This window comes from Trachemys scripta, chromosome 10 (assembly GCF_013100865.1).
Source record: "Trachemys scripta elegans isolate TJP31775 chromosome 10, CAS_Tse_1.0, whole genome shotgun sequence".
Classification (NCBI taxonomy): Eukaryota; Metazoa; Chordata; order Testudines; family Emydidae; genus Trachemys; species Trachemys scripta.
Genome location: NC_048307.1, coordinates 81,170,588 through 81,193,856, shown reverse-complemented (window position 1 = coordinate 81,193,856; position 23,269 = coordinate 81,170,588). Strand labels below are relative to the sequence as shown.

Below are 23,269 nucleotides of genomic sequence, written 5' to 3'. Positions count from 1 at the left end.
GGCTATATTCGTTAGGGAGGAAACTGCACAGTTTGAAGCTAGCAGGGATCTGTTCCTTTAGCCAAGATAATTTTTACCATCCTACCGTACACCACATTAAATTAAAAGAAATTTTAAAAGCCTGTCACACCTTTCAAAATATTGTATGTGGATTTTCTGTGCAACTGTCTGTGTTTCTGGCCTCCTTCAGGCTAGAAAAATGATCACACCAAAAACTGCATGTGAAATCAATAAAATCAGCAGGAAAGACCGCCTGTTTAAAGAATTTTCTCCACAGACCTTAGTAGGTATGTCAGCAAACACAACTCAACTGTTTGTGAACCCCAGCAATCTCTGTAACATTTCTGGAGCCAAACTATTTTAGAATCTGTTACTGCATGTGATTAACAAATGTTGTGATAAGAATAAGTATGAGTTTTAGGAAGTAGAAAGTACACATTCAGCAATGTTAATGTGTGCAAGAGAATAACAGAGCTTAGTTATAAAGCATGATGTTATGCCACTGAAGTTAAGGCTTTGGCAGTATTGTAGTTATATTTTGGGTTGGTTGATAAATACATGCTGCTTATTTTGATTTCCTTACTTTTGGAAAGATGCAAAGGGTGATGAAAATTGTTGATAAGGCTTATTTTCCTTATGGAACCCTAGGCAAAAAGTTCACTACCTCTTCACTACTATTCCTGATTTTCTGATAAGCTCTGAATTTATTTAATTCTTTTTTTAAGGAATTTTTGAAAACTGATCAATAATGTTAAATGTTAAGGCAACAGTTGGCTATTTCTGGCATCTGAAACAGGGATTTTCCAATGGTGATCAATCTCAAATCCTAACATGAGCGTTAAAATAGTTAGTCAATACTGATGGAAATTTGAGTTTTCTTTGCTTTATCTGCCTCTGAAAAGATTTTAAATCTCGATCACTAATTTTAGTGAGTTAACCGGGACCTAGATGTCTTTGTTTGGTGTTCTGGTCCATAACTAGGGCTCCTAGGTGCAGCAGTAATACAAATAATAATGACAAAATTACAGTGATCTAGTTAGAAACAGCGATTTAAAAAACTGTAAAACTGAAATAAAACGATACATTGTGTGTTAAACAGCCTTTTTCTTTCAACAACAGATGTACGATTTAGAGCTTTCTAATGGCTCGGTAGCTACTGGCCAATTTGTAATGTTGAACCTTCTCTTCCTCTGCTGCCACATTTAGTTTGCTTTTCTCTATGCCACCTTCACTTCTCTCCTTTTCTACATCTCCTGCACTCATCCCTTTCTCTGTCCCCAATCTAGGGTTCCTTTAAAACTTTCTGTCACCTTACGCCCCTTGAACTGAGTTCAAGTCTGTGGTCATTGTGGCGGATATGGAGCTGTGATGCAACAATCTATGAATACTGAAATGTAACCTGGTTATTGAGATAGACTTATACTGGGGTAATGGAATGTTTACCATATACCTTTATTGCTTTTAATTCAATGGGGGCTGTTGGAGAACAAACAGAAGGGCAACTCTGTTATTGTCCCCAGAGGGAACAGAACTGAAGTCACTAAAGATAAACCAGACCTGCTGAGGTAATGATGGTTGATCATAGGGGACTGAAGCCCAGGGCCTGACATGGGGAAAATTGTGTGATTCTACCCCTAAAGAGAGGTGTTGGCTTGAGAGGAGGTGCACTCAAAGAAACCAGGAGGGGGCAGAGGTGCAGTTCACTGGTAACTGTGACAGCCATTTGGTATTTTCTGTATGTTTGTCAGACCACAGCCCTTCAAGTGACACCTTTCCAGGACACCATTCCCTAGTCTGTGTGCTTTTTGGAGTGAGAATCCTGAGTGGGCAGGCTCCAGAACACCCTGCTTCCTACCTCATCTTAGAGGCTGTTTCACGTCTCTCCCCAAACAGCAGTCAGAGACTCAGCCGGTCTAATTAACCAAAGATTTATTAAGATGAGAGAGAAGATCACTAAGATCAAATACCGTGCATTTCTAGAGAGTGCCTTCATTCGGAGCCTTCCAACAACAACAGCCGCCTTTTGGTTTTGGTATCTTGGAGAGCCTAGTGCAGTGTTTCCCAAACGTGGGACGCCGCTTGTTTAGGGAAAGCCCCTGGCGGGCCGGGCCGGTTTGTTTACCTGCAGCGTCCGCAGGGTCGGCCGATCCCGGCTCCCACTGGCCGCAGTTCGCTGCTCCAGGCCAAAGGGAGCTGCTGGAAAGGACGGCCAGTTCGTCCCTCGGCCCGCGTCACTTCCAGCAGCTCCCATTGGCCTGGATCAGCGAACCGCGGTCAGCTCCCATTGGCTGGACCTGCGGACGAGGCAGGTAAACAAACCAGCCCGGCCTGACAGGGGCTTTCCCTAAACAAGCGGCGTCCCAAGTTTGGGAAACACTGGCCTAGTGGATTGCCGACTTCTGACACCAGTCAGAACACACTCCCAGGCTACTGCCCCCAGGTACTGCCTGGGGATCTGGGGGTTTACTAGGTTCTGCAGAAGAACCCCACTGCTGCACTCCTGTTTTGGCTAACAACACTGGATTCCCTTCTGGTGAGCCCAGGGCTGGCCCACAACATTTTGACACCTGAGGCGGGAAGCTCAAATGATGCCCCCATGCTCCCTCGCTTGGGCCAAAACTTTGAAAGTTCTCAATTCTGCCTTCTTCCTGTTCTACTCCTCTCACGGTACTGCTCTGCTACCTACCCCAATAAAGGAGAACTAACAACTTAAAATGCCTTGTTCGAAAATTTAACACTTAACTTTCAAATGCCTGAACAGCAAATGTAACTTTTCTTGTCTGCATAGTAAACACTGGCATTTTTATCTGTTTAATAAAACAAAGTGGTGCTTTCTGTGCCTTCTTGGTTGCAAAGATTTGAACTGCTTCCTGAAGGTCCACATTCTGTGCCAGCTCATGCTCTATTGAGATGGTTGCAAGGCCGACCAGCCTCTCCTGTGTCAGTGTGGAGCGTAGATGTGTTTTTATTAACTTCAGCTTGGAGAAGCTGCATTCTCCACTGGCAACTGTTACAGGAAGTGTTAGAATTATGCGCAGAGCAACAAAAGCATTTGGAAAGAGGGTGATCATCTTATTTGTGCACATATGTTCCAGAAGAGCCTTTGGAGTTGATCCTGCTGAAATGTATCTTGAAAGGGTTTTCAGTTCATCATCTAAATCACTCGCATCAATATTGCACATGTCATCATGTGTCAACATTGTCTCTAATGCCCTGCATTGCTGGTGTAGGTCTTCTTCAGGTATAGTGAGGAGTTTTAGAATATCATACATCTCCTGAAATATACTGCTGTGTTCCTTGAGCTGCATGAAATGTTCTTCAACTGACTGTATTGCACAATCTAGCACCTGGTTAAAGAATTCAACTTTGAATTGTTGTTTGGGGTCTCTTATGGGATTATCCCATGCCTCGTAATCAAAACGTCTTCTTCTTCGGTGACTCTTGTATTCTTGAATGGGTGGGAAAATAGCTTCAGCATGAAGTTCCTCTGCCAACTTCTGTGCACTCTTCAGAACGTTTTGAAATCCCTCATCTGTCCAGTAAGACTGTAGGTATGACTTTGCTTTGTCCAGTTGTTCCATTGCTCCAGACATATCAAGGTCAACACCTTGGAGTCTCTTGCTTACAACATTTATTTCAAACAGTATGTCATGTCACAACACTAAGCCACACAGAAATTTGAAGTTATGTATGTTTCTGGTGATTCCACTTCCCTCTGTCACTGTTCTCCCATGAACAGTTCCTGTCATAGCATTATCCTCCATAATAGCGACTATGGCATCATCTATCTTCCCAATTTGGTGTTTGATAGGCTCTATTGCCTCCACTTGACTTTCCCATCATGTGGCACTCAGTGGTTTCAGTGTCAGACAGGATGTTCCCAGATGTTGCTTCAAAATTTGCCGTCGATGCAGAGAAAAATACATAGATGCTTTGAATTATATTAAAAAATTCAGCAGCCTCACTAGAAGCTGAAGCTGCATCACTGGCCACCAAGTTCAATGAATGAGACCTGCATGGGACAAAAAAAGCTCGAGGGTTTAACTCTCGGATCCATGTCTACACTCCTCTGTTCTCTCCCCTCACGTTGGCGCCATTATCATAGCCCTGACCTCTCATGTCAGCTATCGCATTCCCGTATCTTCCAGCTTTTTAAGAAGCACATTTGTCATACCAGCTCCTGTAGTATCATCAATGTCAATAAATTCTAGAAAATGCTCTCTGACAGTCACCATTTCAGGGACATTTTCACTAGGTTCTGTTGTTGTTACAAAACGCACCATTAAAGTCATTTGTTCTGTATGGCTGATGTCAGGTGAGCAGTCCAGAATAACAGAGTAATATCTTGCTGACTTCAGATCTGCCACAATCTTCTGTTTGACTTTTGTTGCCAGTAACTGTATGATCTCATTTTGAATTGTTTTCCCAAGGTAGTGGTGTGTGTACATTTCCTGGGTGGTGACTCTTCTTAGATGCTCCTGGAGCACATCATCAAACTCAGCCATCAGCTCCACAATTTTAAGGAAGTTTCCATTGTTTGGCACATACAGCCGATCTGAAGTGCCACGCAGTGCTAGGTTTTGGGTAGCAAGCATTCTCACAATGGCAATGAGTCTTTTCAGAACATTTGGCCAGTAAAGAGACTCTGATGCAATCTTCTCATGAGGCTGATCATCTATGGTGGCCTTTAACCTTAGTCTCATCTCAAGCTCTTTCCAACTGTGGAATGCTCTCTGGTGATTTGCTGCCTTCTCGTGGCACGCCAGATTTCTAGCCAGAGTCTTCCAGTCCTTTGTTTCTGTAGAACCCAATGTGGCTGGAACATTAGACTGGATGAGTTTGCAACAAAAACAGTATGCAGCATTCTGGGTTTTTGAGTACATAAGCCATGGCCTCTCCACTTCGTCACCATTGGGGATTTCATGCCAGTAATGTGTTGGATGGAAACTTCTATTTTCATTGTCTTTGGGGAACATGAAGTTTTTCACTTGCTGTGGCCCATGCAGTACAAGGAAGTTCCTCAGGCTACTGCTCAAGTGGGTCCGCAGTCGTGGATCATCTAGACTTAAGGAACTAAACTCTGCAGCAGCTGTTTCTTGCGCCTCCACCACACTCTTCTCTGATCTACACTTTTCTTCAGGAATGAGCATGGTTACATCCATTTGAGATGGAGATCTGGATGCTGCAGTAGCTGCCAGGTCACCTGCACTCTGACTAACTGGAAGATCAGGCATCTCCTCACCACTCCCATCCTCACTGGGGCCGGAAGGCTCACCGGGAACATTTGTGTCTATGTATCTCAGGAGAGCTCCTTCCTGCTTAGATAGAAAAGCTTCCTTTGCTTTCTTTCTTTTTCTGAATGCTGCCCCAGAGGGGTGTTTCCTTCTTTCACTCATGACTGCTGTTCTGTGCCAGCTAGAGTGGCTCTCAACACTCAATTGACGGGGACAAATAAGCAGGCTGATAGCAGGGCCTGAGTGAGGGAAGATATCAGCATCTTAAGGGCCTAACTGGCTCCTACTATTTCAGTTGACTGCCTGTTCTTCTCAAGTGGGTTCAGGGAAGCAGCAGGAAACAGGAAGCTCCCTGAGAAGCTGGTGTTAATCAGTCCAAGCTCCTGGGGGTGCTGAAGAGGTACATAAGAGGCTCCTCCTCCTTTCTCTCTGCAGCTCCTGCTGCTTTCTGTTATTCCCTCTCTCCTTTTCTCCTGCCTGCCTGTTATGTCTTGTGCTCTCCTTCCTCCAGCACAGCACTCCACCATCTCTGTGCATCCAGAGCAGAGAGAATACATATGCCCCAGTAGCAGACACAATTTTCTACACTCTGGGTCCTAGTAGCGCCCCCCCGCCCCCAGTCTGGCACCTGAGGCGACCGCCTCAGTTCGCCTCAGGGTAAGGCCAACCCAGGGTGAGCCACATCAAGTGCCTCAGCTGGAGAAGTCAGGGAAGCACGAAAGTTTCCCTATCTTCTCCTGCGGCATTGAGCTGCTCTGAGCGCCCTCACCTGGCCACCTCTGCTCCTTGCAGTCTCTACTGTGTAACAGCTGTCACCAACTCCAGCCAACCATTTTCAACTCATTTTCTAATGAGTGCTCTGTGTTCCATTGAAGACATAAATGTAAGAAGTTAGCTCTAGAGAAGTGATAAAACAGACTCCCAGATACAAATTTGACAAAGGTGTGGTTTTCAGTGTTCACAGAACAGTAACACTGAAGCTAGTGGCAGAATTATACAGAGCCTTCCAGAGGGGAGCTCCTCATTAAACAGATCAAGCTCTGGTTATGGAACGTGTTCATTTTCACGTAAATTCTGGGCTATAAACTGTACTTTGCAGGGTAAAACAAATGCAAACACAATTGCAGTGTTTCTCATGCACCTCTGTAACAGTGGGAGCAGTGGAGAGGGTGAATTTCAAATCCACAGAAAGTTTTTGGACGCAAAAAAGTAAACAAACTCATTGCCACCCTCCTCTGTGTACAGACTCTGAAAGTCTCATGTTTTCAGTTACCAGAAGAAGTATCTAAGAAAGACAGGAGGTTAGTGATTCATTTTTATCCCTTTAAAAATAACGGCATATGATGGTGGAAAAAACGACAGTAAATATGGGTAGGATTTTCAAAAGTGCCTAAGAGTGTTAGACCCTAACTTGCATTGACTTTTAATGGGAATTAGACATCTAACTTCTATGGTGCTTTGGAAAATCCATTACTAAATACTATTACAGTAGTAGCACCCCATGCAAAACAAATCATCGTCAATAACGCTTACTACATTCTCTATTGCTAGCGGAGTTGCCAAAACTTTCAGGCCAATCCTTCAATGGGAACAGGCTCAGGCTCTTGGTTATAAATGGACTCTCACTACTGTTTGACGACGATCCTAAATAAAGGTGGAAAGTGATAGTGTACAGGTAGAAAAGGATCCCAGGTAGGACACATGTCTGACATCGATAAGCTTCACAGATTTTAGCTAGAGAACATTTTGCTTTTCCTCAGAGTCGTTTACGTGGCAAAATACAAAACTGGAAAATGCCAGTGAGGTGCTGAGGCTTTTCAGCACTATCTGATCATACAAGGGTCAGACACCGATACCCTTGCTCACACTGCGTAGTGCCTTGCTCCGTAAGTTGGTCCACTGCAGTCAATGTTAACGTACTCCTCAGATTTCACCCCAATTGCAGCTGCAAAGTAATCTCTCAGATAACTCAGACTCTACATTAATTTAACAGGATAAAATACATCACTAATCTTGTCATGCATTTTAGTTTGCCCCATGTTATGCTTGAAATGAGGACTCTAAAATCACCCTGTTTTAGATGGAATAGATTCTTATACAGTTCAAACTCACAAACTACATTATTTTTAATCTGTTGCCTACTACATACCAATGAGAAAAATCTTGGTATCGTGTCATAAACTGCTATGCAAATGATGCTATTTGTAAGTATTAACATAATTTAGTGCTTACAGTCATATTCTCATTTCTAATAATTCTACCAGAATGGAGAGTCTTTTCTCTATACTCTTAGCCTGCAGGATAGTCTTTCATCAAGAAGCTGAATTTTTTAATAACCTGCCAACATATGTTTTGTATGTGGCAGCCTAGGCCAATGACACAATGTCTTCATTATCGAAAGAAACAGGTCTACATACTGCAATTGGACATTAAAGCATGCCTGTGCCCATAAACTAATGCTTTGATGTCTAAATGTGTATCATTACGATGGTACTCTGTAACAAAGGATAATTTTAATCCTCTGCTCTCAATGGTAATACGTAGTGGAGATTGCAGTTCATTATATATAAGAAAGGTCGCCATGCTTACAAAAAAGAGCTCAACTCAGAAGGCGGAAAATGTCAGCTCTCATTTCTGGACAAGATGCTCTAAATGGCAATGTGTTTTGTTCTTTCACCTACGCTCCCTGAAATACTGGCCTGGATTTAGAGAAGTTTTCCTGCTGACACGCTTGTCGAAAATTATATCGAGTGTACCATTCCTTATATATGTTTTTCAACTTCTGGTAAGCATTTACGTTGTAGGAGTTTTTAAGGGGCATGTTCTTGTCTGTGACTGAGCTCCACCTAAATGCAATGGAAGTGGGAGAACCGTAAGGAAACCAGTTATAACTCCCTGTTTCTGAGCCATCGGGCCCTGAGGGAGGTTAAAATGGCACGAGAACAGCTCTGACTTAAGCCACTGGTGCAAGGACTCTCAAGGAACTTACACCAGTGGAGGAGCAGATGTAGTACAGTTGTGCTCTGCAGTGCCTTCTTCCCCTCCCACATGGGCAGCTGGCACAGACGGTCGGTATACTACCTCTGACAGCGTTATGCAAGCAGAGAGCTCCCTTGCACAGGCAATATTCTCCACTGGCCATCTCTGGCTGTTTTAAGTCCACTTTGCACTGGTCATGCTTATGCAGAGCAAGGGAGCCTTAGAGGACTGGAGAATCTAGCCCTTAACGTTTGCACAGAAAGTTTCATATGACAAAGCACTATTGTAATTATTAAAATTCAAAATAAGTTTAACCAGCACAATTTGAAATATATGATACTATGCAATTCAATCAAATGTTACACTTTCTAAAACTATTCTTGATTGAATTAAAAAAGCTGAACTGCCGTAAATATTTCTTTATTTAAAATAGGACGATGGGGCATATTCTTCCTTGATACAACTCTTCTGAATTTAATGGGAATAAATTTGGCACTACAGACTTAAATATCAAATATTTATTTAAATATTCACAGACCTTTAACTAAAATTAATCTAATTTGCATCAGAATTCAAATTCTGAATGAACCGGGCTCCAATGAATTCAGTCCAACAATTTGTAGAGAACAAACTTGCACATTGACTAAAAGGTACACGAATGAAAGCTGGAAGGTCATAACGTTTACATCATTTTCTTTGGGTATTTGTGGCTGTCCATCATTTTTGTAGCCACCCAAACTTTCTGCAAATCAGAATCCACTGCCCCAGCTCTCTACTGAATTCAGCACATCAATAGATGACGACAGAGTATGATCAGAAAAGTGAAGTTTTAACAACAGAAATTCCCTCTATTTTGTGTCCACCCCCATAGTTATTGAGCTAAGGATTTTATTTGCTGCTCTTTTCAGTGGCTGCTACTCTGAAACCTATTTAAATCATGTTTTTTTACAATAGTTTAGTGAACTTCCCAGCTTGCCATTAAACACAATGGACCAAATTAATCCCTGCTAATACTTCCTCTTCACTTTTATGCTTTAAGTCAATAGAGTTACGTCAGAGATGAATCTGGCCCAAACAACTGTTCATTCAAGCAAGTCTTCAGTGGAGAGAAATTTATAATACTAGGAGCTGGATTAATTTCCAGAAGACAACAACAGAATTAAAAACCTTTGCAACAGCTGATTTATGCACAAGCCAGGGCGAGTAATACATGCTCTGTTAGAACACACTACTTGCAGCATAGCAACACCCACCAGCATACAGACAAGTAACACTGAAGCATAGTGACATTTGCTCATGTTCATGTTTAGGAATGTAAAGCCAGGTGGTTTTTCTACTAGATAAAACAGATACACTCTTGTGATCAGAGATACTGATCACCCATAGACATCCAAAACTCCCACTGAAGTCAATTGTAAATACTCAGCACCACTGAAAATCAAACCTCAGTATAAGAGGTTCATCTTGTTGATCTAGGACACCTATTTATAAATGATTTACATAAATAACACTCTTTGGTTTAACACTCTGCCCTGCTGAGTGACATTGGGCAAGTCGTTTAACCATCCTGTGCCTCAGTTTCCCCATCCGTAAAATGGGGATAATGATGCTACCTCCTTTGTAAAGTGCATTGAGGTCTAGGGATGAAAAGTGCTATAGAAGAGAAGGTATTAATTATTATTATTATTATATGTGAATAAAATGTTATAAAACTTGCTATCCAAATAATTCCACAAGATAAAGTTCAATTTCTTGTAAAGCTGAGGTCTTAATTTAAGAGGCCAGAGCAAGCCAGGGGAATGTCCACAGGAGCTGGGTACACATTAATCCAGCAAATCCCCTCAGCCACCTCCGCCTGCAGAACTCTTTTGGAAACTCCAGAGGGAGCTACATTTTCCCCCACCAAGCACAAATTCCATGGAAGGGGGGTACACGACAATGTGCTTGCTTTAGGGCACGTCTTCGCTATCCATCGATCTATCGGGGATCGATTTATCGTGTCTACTGTAGACGCGATAAAATCGATCCCCAATCGCTCTGCTGTTGACTCCGGAACTCCACCGTGGCGAGAGGTGGAAGTGGAGTCGATGGGGGAGCGGCAGCGGTCAACTCACCGCCATCCTCACAGCCAGGTAAGTCGACCTAAAATACGCAACTTAGGTCGACTCTCCCCCACCCCCAGTGTAGACCTAGCCTTAGTGAGCATGACCCACTCCCTACAAAAACAACAAGGAATCTGGTGGCACCTTAAAGACTAACAGATTTATTTGGGCATAAGCTTTCGTGGATAAAAACCTCACTTCTTCAGATGCATCTTGTTGTTTTTGTAGATACAGACTAACACGGCTACCCCCTGATACTTCACTCCCTACAGACGTACTCAACCTAAAACATTACAAACAGACCCAGAGAATAAGATACCTTTAGTTTCTCACTAACTTACGTGTGCCCATTTCTTCCTCCACATATCAGTGTTGTATCTCTGACATTCCTTCTGGGCCCAATGGTAGCATTTCAGGTGCCTTGCAATGTCACAATATGCAGTGCCGTTTCCTCCAAATTCATCGTCCACTTTAAACAACCAACGTCTCACTCCCAGGTTATCTATGATCAGCTGACTCAGAACTTCAAGCATCTATGGATGAAACAGTGGCATAAAGACAAAGGGAATGGCTTCAAAAACATTGTGACTTAGGGCATCATTAAGGTGCTCATATATTTTTATTTAAAATTTGTTTTATAAACAGACTTATAATTAGAGTTTCTAGTTTCAGGTTCAAACCAGTTTTACCAATAGTCACCAATCCTCCTTCCTCCCAGAAAAGCAGAGATACTGGTGATCAGTAGTTTGGATGCTTATGTAAAGCTCACTCGAACCCTTTTTGTTCAGGATCCTATGACCACAATTCGGCAATTGGAGCCACCTGAACATGCAGACCCACAGAAAGGTCAATGGGGCTCTGTGCCGGTGCAGAGTCTGCCTACGTGGAGCTCATTGCTGGACCGGCGCTATCAGTTTTGCATGTTCAGTACTTCTCAGGATGTGTCTCAGAAAGGGGAGCTGATGGCAGCACTAGACTATTTTCAAAATCCTCTCTTTGAAACCTTCTTACAGTCAGATTCCCAGGCAAACATCTGTGACATGTTCTTGCTGCAGAGTGAATTATATGGTTATAAATTTATGAAGGGTTTACAAGATAGGCTTTATTAAAGTGATTCTAATTATTTATCTATATGCATAAATGGCTTTCTTGTAAAACTAGCCGGTGAGCAGAATATAATTAGCTGTTTAGAAACAGTAAATGCCATTGGACCCTCGAAAAGTGTTATACAGATCTTGTGCTGCATTGACTAGAAGGTATTTTTACATGGTAATCTTTTGGACTCCTAGTTGTATATATTTTTTGGACTTGGACCACAAACAGAATTATCATCTGTTTGCTCCAAATCCTATTATTTGTTGCTTTCGAGAACCCTATAAATGAGTTTCTGTTGATGACTCCCCTACAGTAATGAAAACGATCAATAGTATTGTTAAGACTGTACCAATGGAAAGAATTATGTGCTCTCTTTAAGTGAAAATTGAACAGTGCTTTAACATAGTGTCACCTTTCTTTTATTATTTAACCTAAGATGTCAATATTTCATAGGAGCAAACAACAGCAGGAGAACTTCTGAAATGTTGCAGCATGGATCAAAAGAGGAACTAATAAGCACGTGGGGGTGTTGGGTAGGAAATTTTTATAAATGAATTACTTAATAATAAATTGAACTAATTTAGAATAATAAATTGAACATATATTTGTTTATTTTATCAACTGTATGGAAGTTGTAATATATTTGTTTAGCAGTGTTAAAGGTATTTGTAAAAAGAAAAGGAATGCAAAAAGCCTTTTGCTAGCCAGCACGAATGCCTAAGAATGAGAACATCCTCACTATTTTCAGGTTTATGATGCACATCAGTAAAAAGAGAGAAGCTATTGATTATTGCCATCCACAAATACAACATGCTGACATTACCGGCTGGATGAATGCTGCAAATTTCAAAACACAATAGAAACAAGATGATTTTCCTGATGAGGTGAAGTATTTTCTTCCAGAATCCAATGAACACTCAAAGCTACCCCAAAATTCATCCAAATTCCATGAAAAAAAATCAACAATGATACTGAAGGAAATGTGCAGTCAGAAATCAGAAAATTTTATAAAAGGATCTATGGCTAAGCATGCTGCTGTTAAAGGGACACCACTAACTTGAAATCTAGTCAATTTAAAAAATGAGGTACAGTATGCGCAATTTCACGTACCCCCCCTACTGTTAAGACATCCCGCAGGATTCTGTAGTTTCATAATCACATTTTCCTCTTGCAAAAATGTTTTCTTCTTCCTAATCACAGATTCACAGATTTTAATTTGTTTGCCTGTTGCTGTGTGAAAAACCCATGTGAACAAGGGAAACTAGCTGACTATTGCATAAAAGAGATAAAATTTGCATACTTCTTTGTTAGTTGATACGATAGTATCATATCAGGAATATTCACAAGGCCTAATAGCCAGGCAGGAAACTGTTCTGCGGTCTGGTATCTTTCGAAGGAGGCGACTCCAAAGTTTAGATGGAATTATGGTTTTGTTTCAGGGGTATTTGGATCCAGGATGTCCATTTGGAACAGGGCAGATTGGAAAAATATAAAAAGGCGCATCAACTATTTTGAGCATCAGCGGACACCGTTTCTAAACCCATAATTCGTGGCTACTGGGGAATGATAAATGGTGTACATATACATGACAATACTAAGCTGTTTAACCAAACACAAGTAAAAAATTAATTAATTCATCACAGAAAACAATGAAAAAGCGAGGGAAAATCATAGAGAAGGTAGAGAAATAACTTGCACTGCTTATGGGAGATATGTGTTAACTACTATAATTATTTCATTAGGGAATATTGAAAAAGGGAAATTGCCTAATCTTATTAATGATGAGCAATTAGCCAAATGGTATTATCGTCAGTGTACAACAGATTGTAGTGTATTGGCAACAATCATAACAATTCCATTTAGCACAATTCATAATTTGGGGTCAGTGACACTGCCTCTTAATCAAGGTACATGTTATTCAAACAACTGTGCTCAGTGGTGGGTTCCATGTCTATTTCTTTTAAAGAAATGATAATGGATCCTGACACTGTAATATTTGATCAATTGGCTTCTGGCCATTCAGCAGGTTATCTGGAAGACAGCATCTTCAAGGAATGCTTAGGTCTACCTCAGCTACTGTGTATCACTCAGCAACACAAATCTGGAGGGCACTGCACTCAGCTTGTTGTTCCACTAAAGGATATTGATAGGTGTGCAGATGTGATGTTTTTGACATCACAATTCCATTGCATAGCCACGCTGGCCTGTACCAGTTTATTGAGTCGGAAAAGCTAGACGCTTCTGTCTCCTGCCTTGTGATGCTTACCAAATGGTGATGACCAGCAGCAAGGGTGACCTGTAATATGGATGGGCAGTACTGTGGCGTGACTAATTACAAAACATTTCTGTATGAAGACCTCATTTGTAATGTCACTATTTCAAATTTCTGCTTTCTCATGAATGTAGCATTATAAGTCACACTAATTATGCCTGTTCCAATCTTTCAAAATGAATCCATGATTCAAAGTAAACCCCAGCACCAGGATGAAATTAAAGAAATACATACCAGTTTTAAACATACATATTGAACCACTAACTTTAAATTTAAAAACATTACTGCACGGAAAAGACACTCAGACTATCCAGATTATCAATGACATGCGCAAAGCAGAACAAGCACCTCAACTAGATTAATTATCCATGATGGTGGAAATAATAATTTCCCACACCTGGATAGAAGTTGCACTTAAAGCTTTTGGTTGTATTACAGGGAGTGTTAGTTTTAATTGTATTAATTACGTGCTGTCGCTTATGCAGTTTATACTTATACTGCTAAAACAGTATACAACTCCCATGAATGCCCTCACCTCTGCTTCATATATTAATTTGGCAAAGGTGTCATCCTGATACAATTACCAAAGCCACAAGTGGGGACCTGTTTGCCAATACATATAAGTTAGATGGAGCATACACCATGGTAATACATATTATGCGCGTGGTGTTATTATGGTATATTGAAGATAAGTTGGGTAATCACGCTGAATTGTACTACACTTACTCTTGCTCTCTTATGCTAAGTATCCCACAATACCTTGTAACAGTACAACTCAGCATTTGGCACAGAGAGACAGGGAACAAGATATATAAGTGTTCTACCCCGGTACAGGTAGGGAGTGCCTCCATGGCCCAACTAGTTTAGAATGCTGTATTCGAAGACCCAAGAGGGATGCACCATGGAACCAGAAAAATAAGTTGAAATTGGTAGGTGGAATCTTAGAGGATATATAGAGGGTTTTAGCTTATAAACAACCCCATTAAAATAGAGGTATTTTTAGAGGTGTATTTTTGGGAAGCAAACCTTCTGTGGAAGGTGAACTGAACACACTGCGAGAACCCACTTCCTGGAAGGATTGGTGACGGATTAGCTCTTTATTTCCTATACCATACTGTTTGTCTATAGACAATAAACTGGCTGAGCTTGGTTATTTGGCCTCTTGAATATTTTTAATATCGAACTGCAAGGGCAGTCAAAACCAGCTGGCTATACATATAAATCAACAAAAGAGAATATAACCGATGGTGAGCAGGAAGATCTTTCTATGAGCAGCCACAGACTAGAGACTGAATTGCTCTCACCTCACAGCTAGATGAGGACCCATCAGAAGCAAAATGATGCTAGGAAGCCAGAGCACAGATACAGAAGGGAGAGGGTAAAAGGGGGGGGTCAGTGAGAGGAACAAGATTTTCAACATAATTTGAAGCCAGGTTCTGTACCTCTCCTGACCAAAGGAATTCCCGTTGGATACTGTTTATGAAGGAGGAGCCAAGGACTCCCACTCTCAATTACGTCTTGTTGGCAGGAGTTTCTTGTAACCAAAGATATGATTATTGTTTGTTTTGTGGTAGTACCTAGAGGCCCATATCAGGCACCAGGCTGGGTGCTGAACAAATACATCATCAGAGACAGTTTCTCCCCGGAAGAGCTTACAAGCTAATTTGAGACAGGATGTAAAAAGTTAGTGCTCCATAACACAGGAGAGAGGAAAAAGGAAGATAATGAAAACAAAACCAGGTTGTATATAGGTTAGCTGCTGCATAATTTGTAGCACCACAACTAGATAAATTCAGCAAAAAGTAACAATGTACTGAGGCACACCAATAAAAATTTGCAGTTACCAGTTATCCTGCCAGTGAGTCCAGAACAAATACATACAAAGTGACCACATTATATAAAATCCGTTTTTCCTCTATTACTGTTGTTAAAGCCGCCCATATGCAGATGATTGATGTACTGAGTTTAGCAAAACTTTTATGCTTTGTCATGGCAATAAGTGAAATTGGAAATGAATTGATACACTAAACAGAGGGAAAAATTCAGGCAGCAGATCTGCCGAGTGGATCTCAATTTGGATGATCGCCTTTTTCTAAACAAATGGAACCTCCCTTAACAGAAATGCTTCACTTCACAGTAAGGTTCTAATCAATGCAACAACAGACATTAGATTTTTTTTTTTATGCAAGGCAACAAAGTTTGCCCCCTACCTAGTCACAATATGCGTCCATATGTTGACGTGCCAAAGAAACTGTTCTTTTGCCAACAGACAAGTTCCCAAACCGCTTCCCGCTTACCTGTCGATGGTTATAGATGTCATATTCTCCCGGAGGTATTGGCACACAAGCACTAGCAAAGATTCTTTTACTTCCGGACTTAGTTCTATAGAGATGAGCTACTTCTGGCTCAGAGCCCAATATGGGCACATTTAATATGTCAGCCACTGCTAAATCATCTTTGTGAGGAAGTCCACCAATGATGTAGGCTTCTTTGCCTTGGATGAGATTTTTTATTCTTTTGATTGTCTTGGGGCTGTACTTCAGCTGAGTGGCCAAGCACATGTGATGGCCCTGTATAAAGATAACATTATTCTTGTTAAAAGGTGTTCTTTTCTATTCCATGAACCTAATTTATAATGTTGCACACAATAAATACATTATTAATAGCAGGCTGGGTTATGACCTATCCTGTAGCTTAGCCGTTTAAATTGATAAAAGCTGTTGGGGTGAGGCTCCATAATCGTTCACATCTTTAGTGTGTTGGAAATGGGCTCACTGGGAATAGAACTAATTACTACACATCTGTATTTATTTGATCCACGCGGAATTATCCTTCTGTCAGTCGGCAGAGATGCTGGTGGCCTTTGGATAATAGTGATTCATCTCTGCAACACTTCTGGCATGGTTTAACTCTAAAGCGTCTGCAAAATCAATACAAAAAATGAAGAAAAACCCCTATAGCAGAGAATATATTTCCCCATACAGTGCAGCAGCATTTTAAATGATTCTCTGAGAATAAAACATTTTGATTTAGCAAACCTTTCATTGATCACATTAAATTACAGGGGATATACATTTCCATTATGCAGTAGTTTTAATGGCCACAGTCAATTTGACTGCAGAGGAGGAAGCATAGATTTTTTTAAAAAAGCACAAGGGTTTCAGTTTTTCATTTCTTTTTAAAAATAAAATGTCTATCTCTGGACAGGCTGTTCAGGAGAGACATCACATCATGCAAAATTAAACTAAGAACATCAATCATGGAAGGCTGAGTCTCAGGAATATTTGCTACAACAAATCCCATGCATCCATTGCAAATTACGCAATGTATAAGTTACTTCACTGGAAATATCAAGGCACATTCAGAAAGTGAGTGAGACAGTGATGGATGCCATGCATAGAATAGTGTTACAGACATTTAGCAGGTCAGAGATTGCTACTACACAAGAATGAAGATAACGTTCTAGAACCATACGGGAAGGAAGTTTTCTTTACAATGAGATTTCATCCACCAGTTTAGGACCCAGTTTTGGAAAGCATTCCTATTTCTTCAACACATGTTTAAATACTCTCCTTAATAGGGGTGGACTTAAGCGTATGTTTAAGTGTTTTCCTGAATGGGGACCTTAAGGGCTGTTTTCATTCAAAGTTCTGCAGGCTCCATGACCAGAGAAAAAAGTATAAATCTTGGACCTGGTGTCTGGGTTGGGAGCATGGTGGAGGCACCATGCTCACCCCCTAAAAAGGATGCCTCATATCGCTCAACAGTAAAGTCCCTAGCCTAATGGGGAAACAGTGCGGAGCGTCAAAGAGCGTCCAAGGCTCTCTGTGAAGTTGATGGACATGATTTGGAGAGGTGTGATCCTTAAAGTTCCAGCAGGAGAAGCGAGGGTCTTGGGAGGCATAACCAAAGGGAGAGTAGCTAACAAACCTATGTCCCTGAGTTTCCTTTCTTTATTCAGCTTTAAAGCACACTCTTGAAGTTTTGTTAAGTGATATTTTTATTTTCCCCCCTGAGCAGTAGCATGGAAGCAGGACAGAGGGCCAGCTTGACTGACCCAGGTTCAATTTCCAGTCCCGGTCACTTGCTCCCTGGGGCCAGGAGTGGTGATGCAGGGAAGAGAACTGCTGTGGGTCTCTCAATAATAGCTTCTACAGTTAATTAAGGAATGAAGGCAACAGGGTGTAAAATCTAGTTCATTCTGCCTCAGTTAGTGATGTGATAGTCATGACCCAAAGTGCTGAGGGGGAGAAGATATAAAAGCAGGGGGATGTGGGGAATCCTCAGGATTCCAAAAGTGATTCCCCAAAGCGTCATGCCAGCAACCAGGGATTGCCAGAGCACGAGGCTGTTTGAACCACACACCCTTCTTTCCTGGGCCGTGTCCGCCATGCAGAGAGTTGGGACCAGATGTGGCCCAGCACCGGCTATGCAGTTATCACCACCCAGTAATTTCCCCTACACCACAATCCCCAGGCGGCAGGTTAAATCAGTATTAAGGTTGCTATGTGCTGCCAGAGCTGGGACCTGGCCCTTAGTTACAATCCATACTTAGGTACTTTGAGGATACTTCTAGGTAAATTTTAGTACAATGAGAAAAGACATTCTCTCATGAACTGAAAGAAAGGTGCATAAAACAAACCTATAAAGGTCTAATCCAGTACTGCTTACGTGAGCAAAACGCTCCCGAAACTCACAACTACTGAAGTCACTGCTGTTTTGCCTCAGCAAGAGTGCTGCGGTAGGCTCAGCGCTGCTGTCCCTTCAGTAGGTTTGAGTCTCTTTTCGGACCATGTTCCATTGTTTGGTCTTAACATTGGCCTAACGAGTTCAAAGCTAATATTACAACAAAACCTACATTGAACACATTTAACGTTCCACACTCTGTACAAAAAAAAAAGTTCTAAATTGGATTTCACTGCAATAAATACTCTTGAGGAATGAATACATGAATGGCTGTTCAGCTATAAGGAGCTAAAGTTTGAATAACAGAAATGTTTTTATTGCTACGCTTTCCTTAGCGTTATAAATCTACCAAGTTCTAAGTCCCAGACAAAGACTGAGAATGGACACTGGGCTACAGACAATGGGGATAGGACTACCTCAACTAAGTCTATAAAACTAAACTGGGATATTTATTTCCAGCAGTCTAACTAGTAGTCTAATCAGGAAAGCTCTTAAACTTGCAATAATATTTCACTGATGGGTACCAGAGCGTTACACGTTATAAAATTTCCAATTTAATTTTACTGCATCCCTCAAGCTGTAGTAATTAGAAGACAAACTCACTGGGAAGCTGTTTATAGCTTCAGGGGTGAGAATTTTGAACCTGTCCTGCAGGTCACCCATGTCCTCAGGGTTCCCAGATCTAACAGCTGCCTGCAGACCCAGGAGTTTATTGTAATACTGCAGTAACTCCTCACTCAGATGAAGGGGGCAGATGTAGATGACGTCAACGTTGGCATCTAAAACAAATGGGCACAATGTTCATTATCCGTAGAAAGGTAAACTCCATTGTGAACTGATATCTGATGATTCCTGACCATTTGCTAACAAACAGCTTCCTTAAAAGCATACTGGAAATAAAATGAGCTTTGTAATTCACAAACCTTACTGGTTTAACTGCTTTTCTGTGCTTCAGCATTTCTCTGAAGACAGGTCAGCAACCCAAAGGAATAGCTAGTTTTCAGAATTAAGTTTGCAGAACACATTTGGGGTAGAATTTCCAAAGCGTTTCAGGGGGATTGAGCAGCACAACTCACATTAACATCTATGGGAATTATGCACTACTTTAAACGTGTGTCCCATTAAACTTCAGTAAATTATAAAACTGAGCTATTAGTTTTAGGAAGCTGATGAAACTGCAGTTTCATACTCTGCTTGGATTTTGCATGGCCTGGTCTTATTCTTGCCCTGTCCACGTAAATGTTCACAGTAGGCAGGGCTGTCCTCAGAGGGGTACAGGGCCCGGGGAGGAAGTGATGAATCTGTCACTTCCGGGACTGACCGCGCCGGCCAATCACACCAGCTTGCAGGGCTCCGCCAAAGCGCGGGGCGTGGAACAGTCGCCCCGATTAACTGTACCAAAGGGACGGCTCTAGGGTGAACAGATGTCCTGATTTTATAGGGACAGTCCCGATTTTTGGGTCTTTTTCTTATATAGGCTCCTATAACCTCCCACCCTCTGTCCCATTTTTCGCATTTGCTGTCTGGTCACCCTAGACGTCTCTGACAGTAGGATGGCATTATTAACTTCTGCAGAACAAACGGGTATGCAGATTGGCCTGTTAAATATCAAGTCTGAGTTCACACATATAAAACAAGTTGGTCTGAAAGACTGCATGTGCAAACACTTAGGTGTGAAAAACTGCCACACAACTGTAGATGCCACTTTGGAAAATTTGACCCCGTGTGTTTTTTTCTAAAACATTAATATTAGACATTGATGAGTTAACAGGCCTCATAACATCAACACTGTGTGCTGCTTTGAGATCTACAAATGAAAAATAGCACTACCAAGGTCTGATCCAACTCCCACTGAAGTCAATTGTCTTGTCTTCACTGGGAGTTGGATTGAGCCCTAAAAGTGCCAACAATGATTATTATTACATCAAGATGAAATTTAAGAAGGTGCAGTAACCAAATCTAGGGGAAAAGGTGGTAAGAAGGAAAACCTCATTTGATAAAGGACTTGGAAAAAGATATTCCACTCATTTACTTTGCTGTGGTGCGCTACTGCAGGAAAACAACATATGCTAAAAAAATACATATATAGTATTCAACTGGTGTACAAAAAAATGACACGAGCTGAGGAGCTAGCCCATTGTCTAGCACGTAAAAAGAATGCATAAAATTCATTACCACATAATTTCAAAAAGTAATTACAATGAAGAGAGCAGTCCATTTGGCCTTTGGTCAATAGTCAATATCACTTTCAGTCACTCTTGACAATTTACCAACCTGGGCAGACAAACTGCTCACCCACCTTGGCTGTGACAATGAAAAAGCTAATGATATTGCAATACTCTGTCAAAAAGTTACTTGCCCAGGGTAAAGTGGGTAAGCAGAATTTTGCAAGGCTGAACTAAAGACTGCTAGGACTACCCCAGCAACAGCTATCAAGATCTCATTTAGACATAAGCTGAAATGCATAAGGAGACTGTAGCTAATATCTGATTATATTAGTGTAAAGAAACATTCTTGATATTCTAAAGAAACCATTAAACCAATGTTGCAAGAATCTGTGCTCTTCTGTTGGGCACAAATTAAGCATCTGATATATGGTTATCTATAAACTCTATGTGTTTTACCCCTTTTTTTCAGCTTCTGCTTATTTTCATTCTCAGACACCCAAATAAGTCTTTTCCTGTGCTAAGTACTAACATTTATCTAATCTAGTATTTAAGGTGGAGTGGATGAGTTCTGTGGGTTAAACACAATTTAAAAAAATATTTGGTCCTTTTCTACGCTACAGTTTACAGTTCCATTACTTGCTCAAGAATGATTGCAAACTGTAGGGAAAACAAGGCCAATGAAATGGCCCCATGCAAAATCCTGGCCAACTGGAAACCACGGCTGGGAAAATATTTATTTACTGATAGACTCTACAATGTGGTGCAACTCACTGAAAAGGACAGGTGGCTTCTGGGGTTAGATTGTAATCTTATAAACTCCCATGCAAATGAATAGGGCGTAACTGTGGAAAACTCACTTCTCTGGTTTTGAGAGACCCTCCCATTTTGCAGAAGTAAGGCCCTAATCTGACAGACACTTGCACATAACTTTGTGCATGTGAGTAGCCCACTGAATCCCCTGGGAGTACTTCTGTATTAAAGTTACTCCAGTGCCCAAGTGTTTGTCGGATCAGAGCTGATATCTGAACACAGCAGATCAGATGAATTTTTGGACACCAGTTGAAATGTCCTATTTCTGTCTAATGGCTCCATTCCCCAAGTCTTTGCCAATGTGAAACTGTTCACATGAAAAAGGGCTGCAGGATTGGGCCTTATCTTAATTTAAATTTATGATTCTATATAAATGATTTTAATAAGTAAGAATTAAACAGGTTTCGAATAGGATTAGATTTGAAGGGAATACTGCGAACTTGATTTTTTTTTTAAAATTGATTAATACTAAAAGAAAAAAAGAGTTTTTTTGATAAAGCACCCTTTAATAGTATGTTCTGCACCTTTGGGTTTTTTTAAAATATGTTAAAAATATTTAGGATGTTTTCTGCTCCCCTGTTTATGTTTAGAAGGGTCTTTTGGGGGATAAACGGGGCACTGAGCAATGTCATTCAACATGCTCAAGACCACCCCCCTTGGCCCCCTCCCCTTTCCCTCTGCTGCGTATTCACTTTCAACCTCAGCTTTGCTGCTGCTGTTTCTGGTAAACAAGTTCATGCAGCCCACATAGTGCACACAAAGTGCTGTCAAACGCACAAAGTAAAGACATGGGGAAAAAGAGAAAAAAATTAAAAATCTCTCTAAAAGCCTTCAGTTGTAATCTTGGGGTTTATTTCTAGGTTATTTATTGCTAGGACCAAAATTCTCCGATGGAAATGCAATTTTCATGTTCATAGATATGAAGGTGAGAAGCAACCATTCGATCATCAAGACTGACTCCTATACAATGCATTGATCTTCTTCCTTTTCTAACAAACAATGTAGATGTAACAAATCTATCTTCTAAAAAAACCTCCAAAAAATAAAAACCAACTGTACTATGGAAAAACAACATTAGTGCCTAGATAATATAGAAAGGCAATTACATTATTATTTTAGGCCACTGTAAATTTCTGGATCTAACATTTTTGTTACAAAGTTACTAAATGGCATTTATGAAATAATAATGACACTGAAATATATATGAATCATGTAAAGTATGTCATTCCAGGGAGCCAAGAAAGTTGGTCATTGACAAATTAATATTCTTCATTGCTTTGTTTAAAGGAGAACTGTCATGCTGGGAAAAACTTTCAAATATATGTTTCTTGTCTTATTTGCTAATTAAAAAAATTGGTTTAAATAAAGGCTTACTCTATTCCAGCATATCTTCTCTCCTAACGTGATCCTGAATGCATAATTGGCACCACCGAATTATAAGTCAGATTCCGTGGAGTGCGGAGCACCCTTGTCTGCCAAGAAATGCTCAGCACCATGCCGAATCAGATCATCTTACTTCACTGCAGAATCAAAAATAACGAGTATGTTCCTCTTATGAACATCTCACAGAGCAGTAAATGGCATAAAGGACCGATCAAGTACTGAAAAGTGCTTTTGGGTTGAAACGCTCTCTGCATTCAAGATTACTACAGCAAGGAACTCTCCCTCATCCATGCTCTTTCCCTTAAAAATGGGAGACAAACAACAACAACAAAGATGTAGGCAGCTGACTGCACTTACTATACCTAGTATGTCACACAGCCTCCCCATCTGCAAATTCTGCTGAAGAGCAAAATCAGGAGCAGCCTCACGAATGCACTGGGAATACCCTAAAAAGAAAATAAGGTACCAACATCTATTAATAAAACCCCTCATCTCATGTGTATTTCAAAGAGATCAGAATTTAGATAAGCCAATTACATC

At 40.9% G+C, this 23,269-nt stretch overlaps 1 protein-coding gene across 1 annotated transcript in view; it reads right to left on the bottom strand.

Moving 5' to 3' along the window:
* IQCH (IQ motif containing H) overlaps positions 1 to 23,269 on the bottom strand; it is a 115,771-nt gene that overhangs the window by 49,889 nt on the left and 42,613 nt on the right. The window contains exons 11-14 of the mRNA XM_034784004.1: positions 23,092 to 23,175; positions 18,972 to 19,147; positions 15,980 to 16,252; positions 10,657 to 10,848 (exon numbers count right to left, since the gene is read on the bottom strand). Coding sequence (XP_034639895.1) covers positions 10,657 to 10,848; positions 15,980 to 16,252; positions 18,972 to 19,147; positions 23,092 to 23,175 — 725 coding nt within the window. The remainder of the gene's footprint in view (positions 1 to 10,656; positions 10,849 to 15,979; positions 16,253 to 18,971; positions 19,148 to 23,091; positions 23,176 to 23,269) is intronic.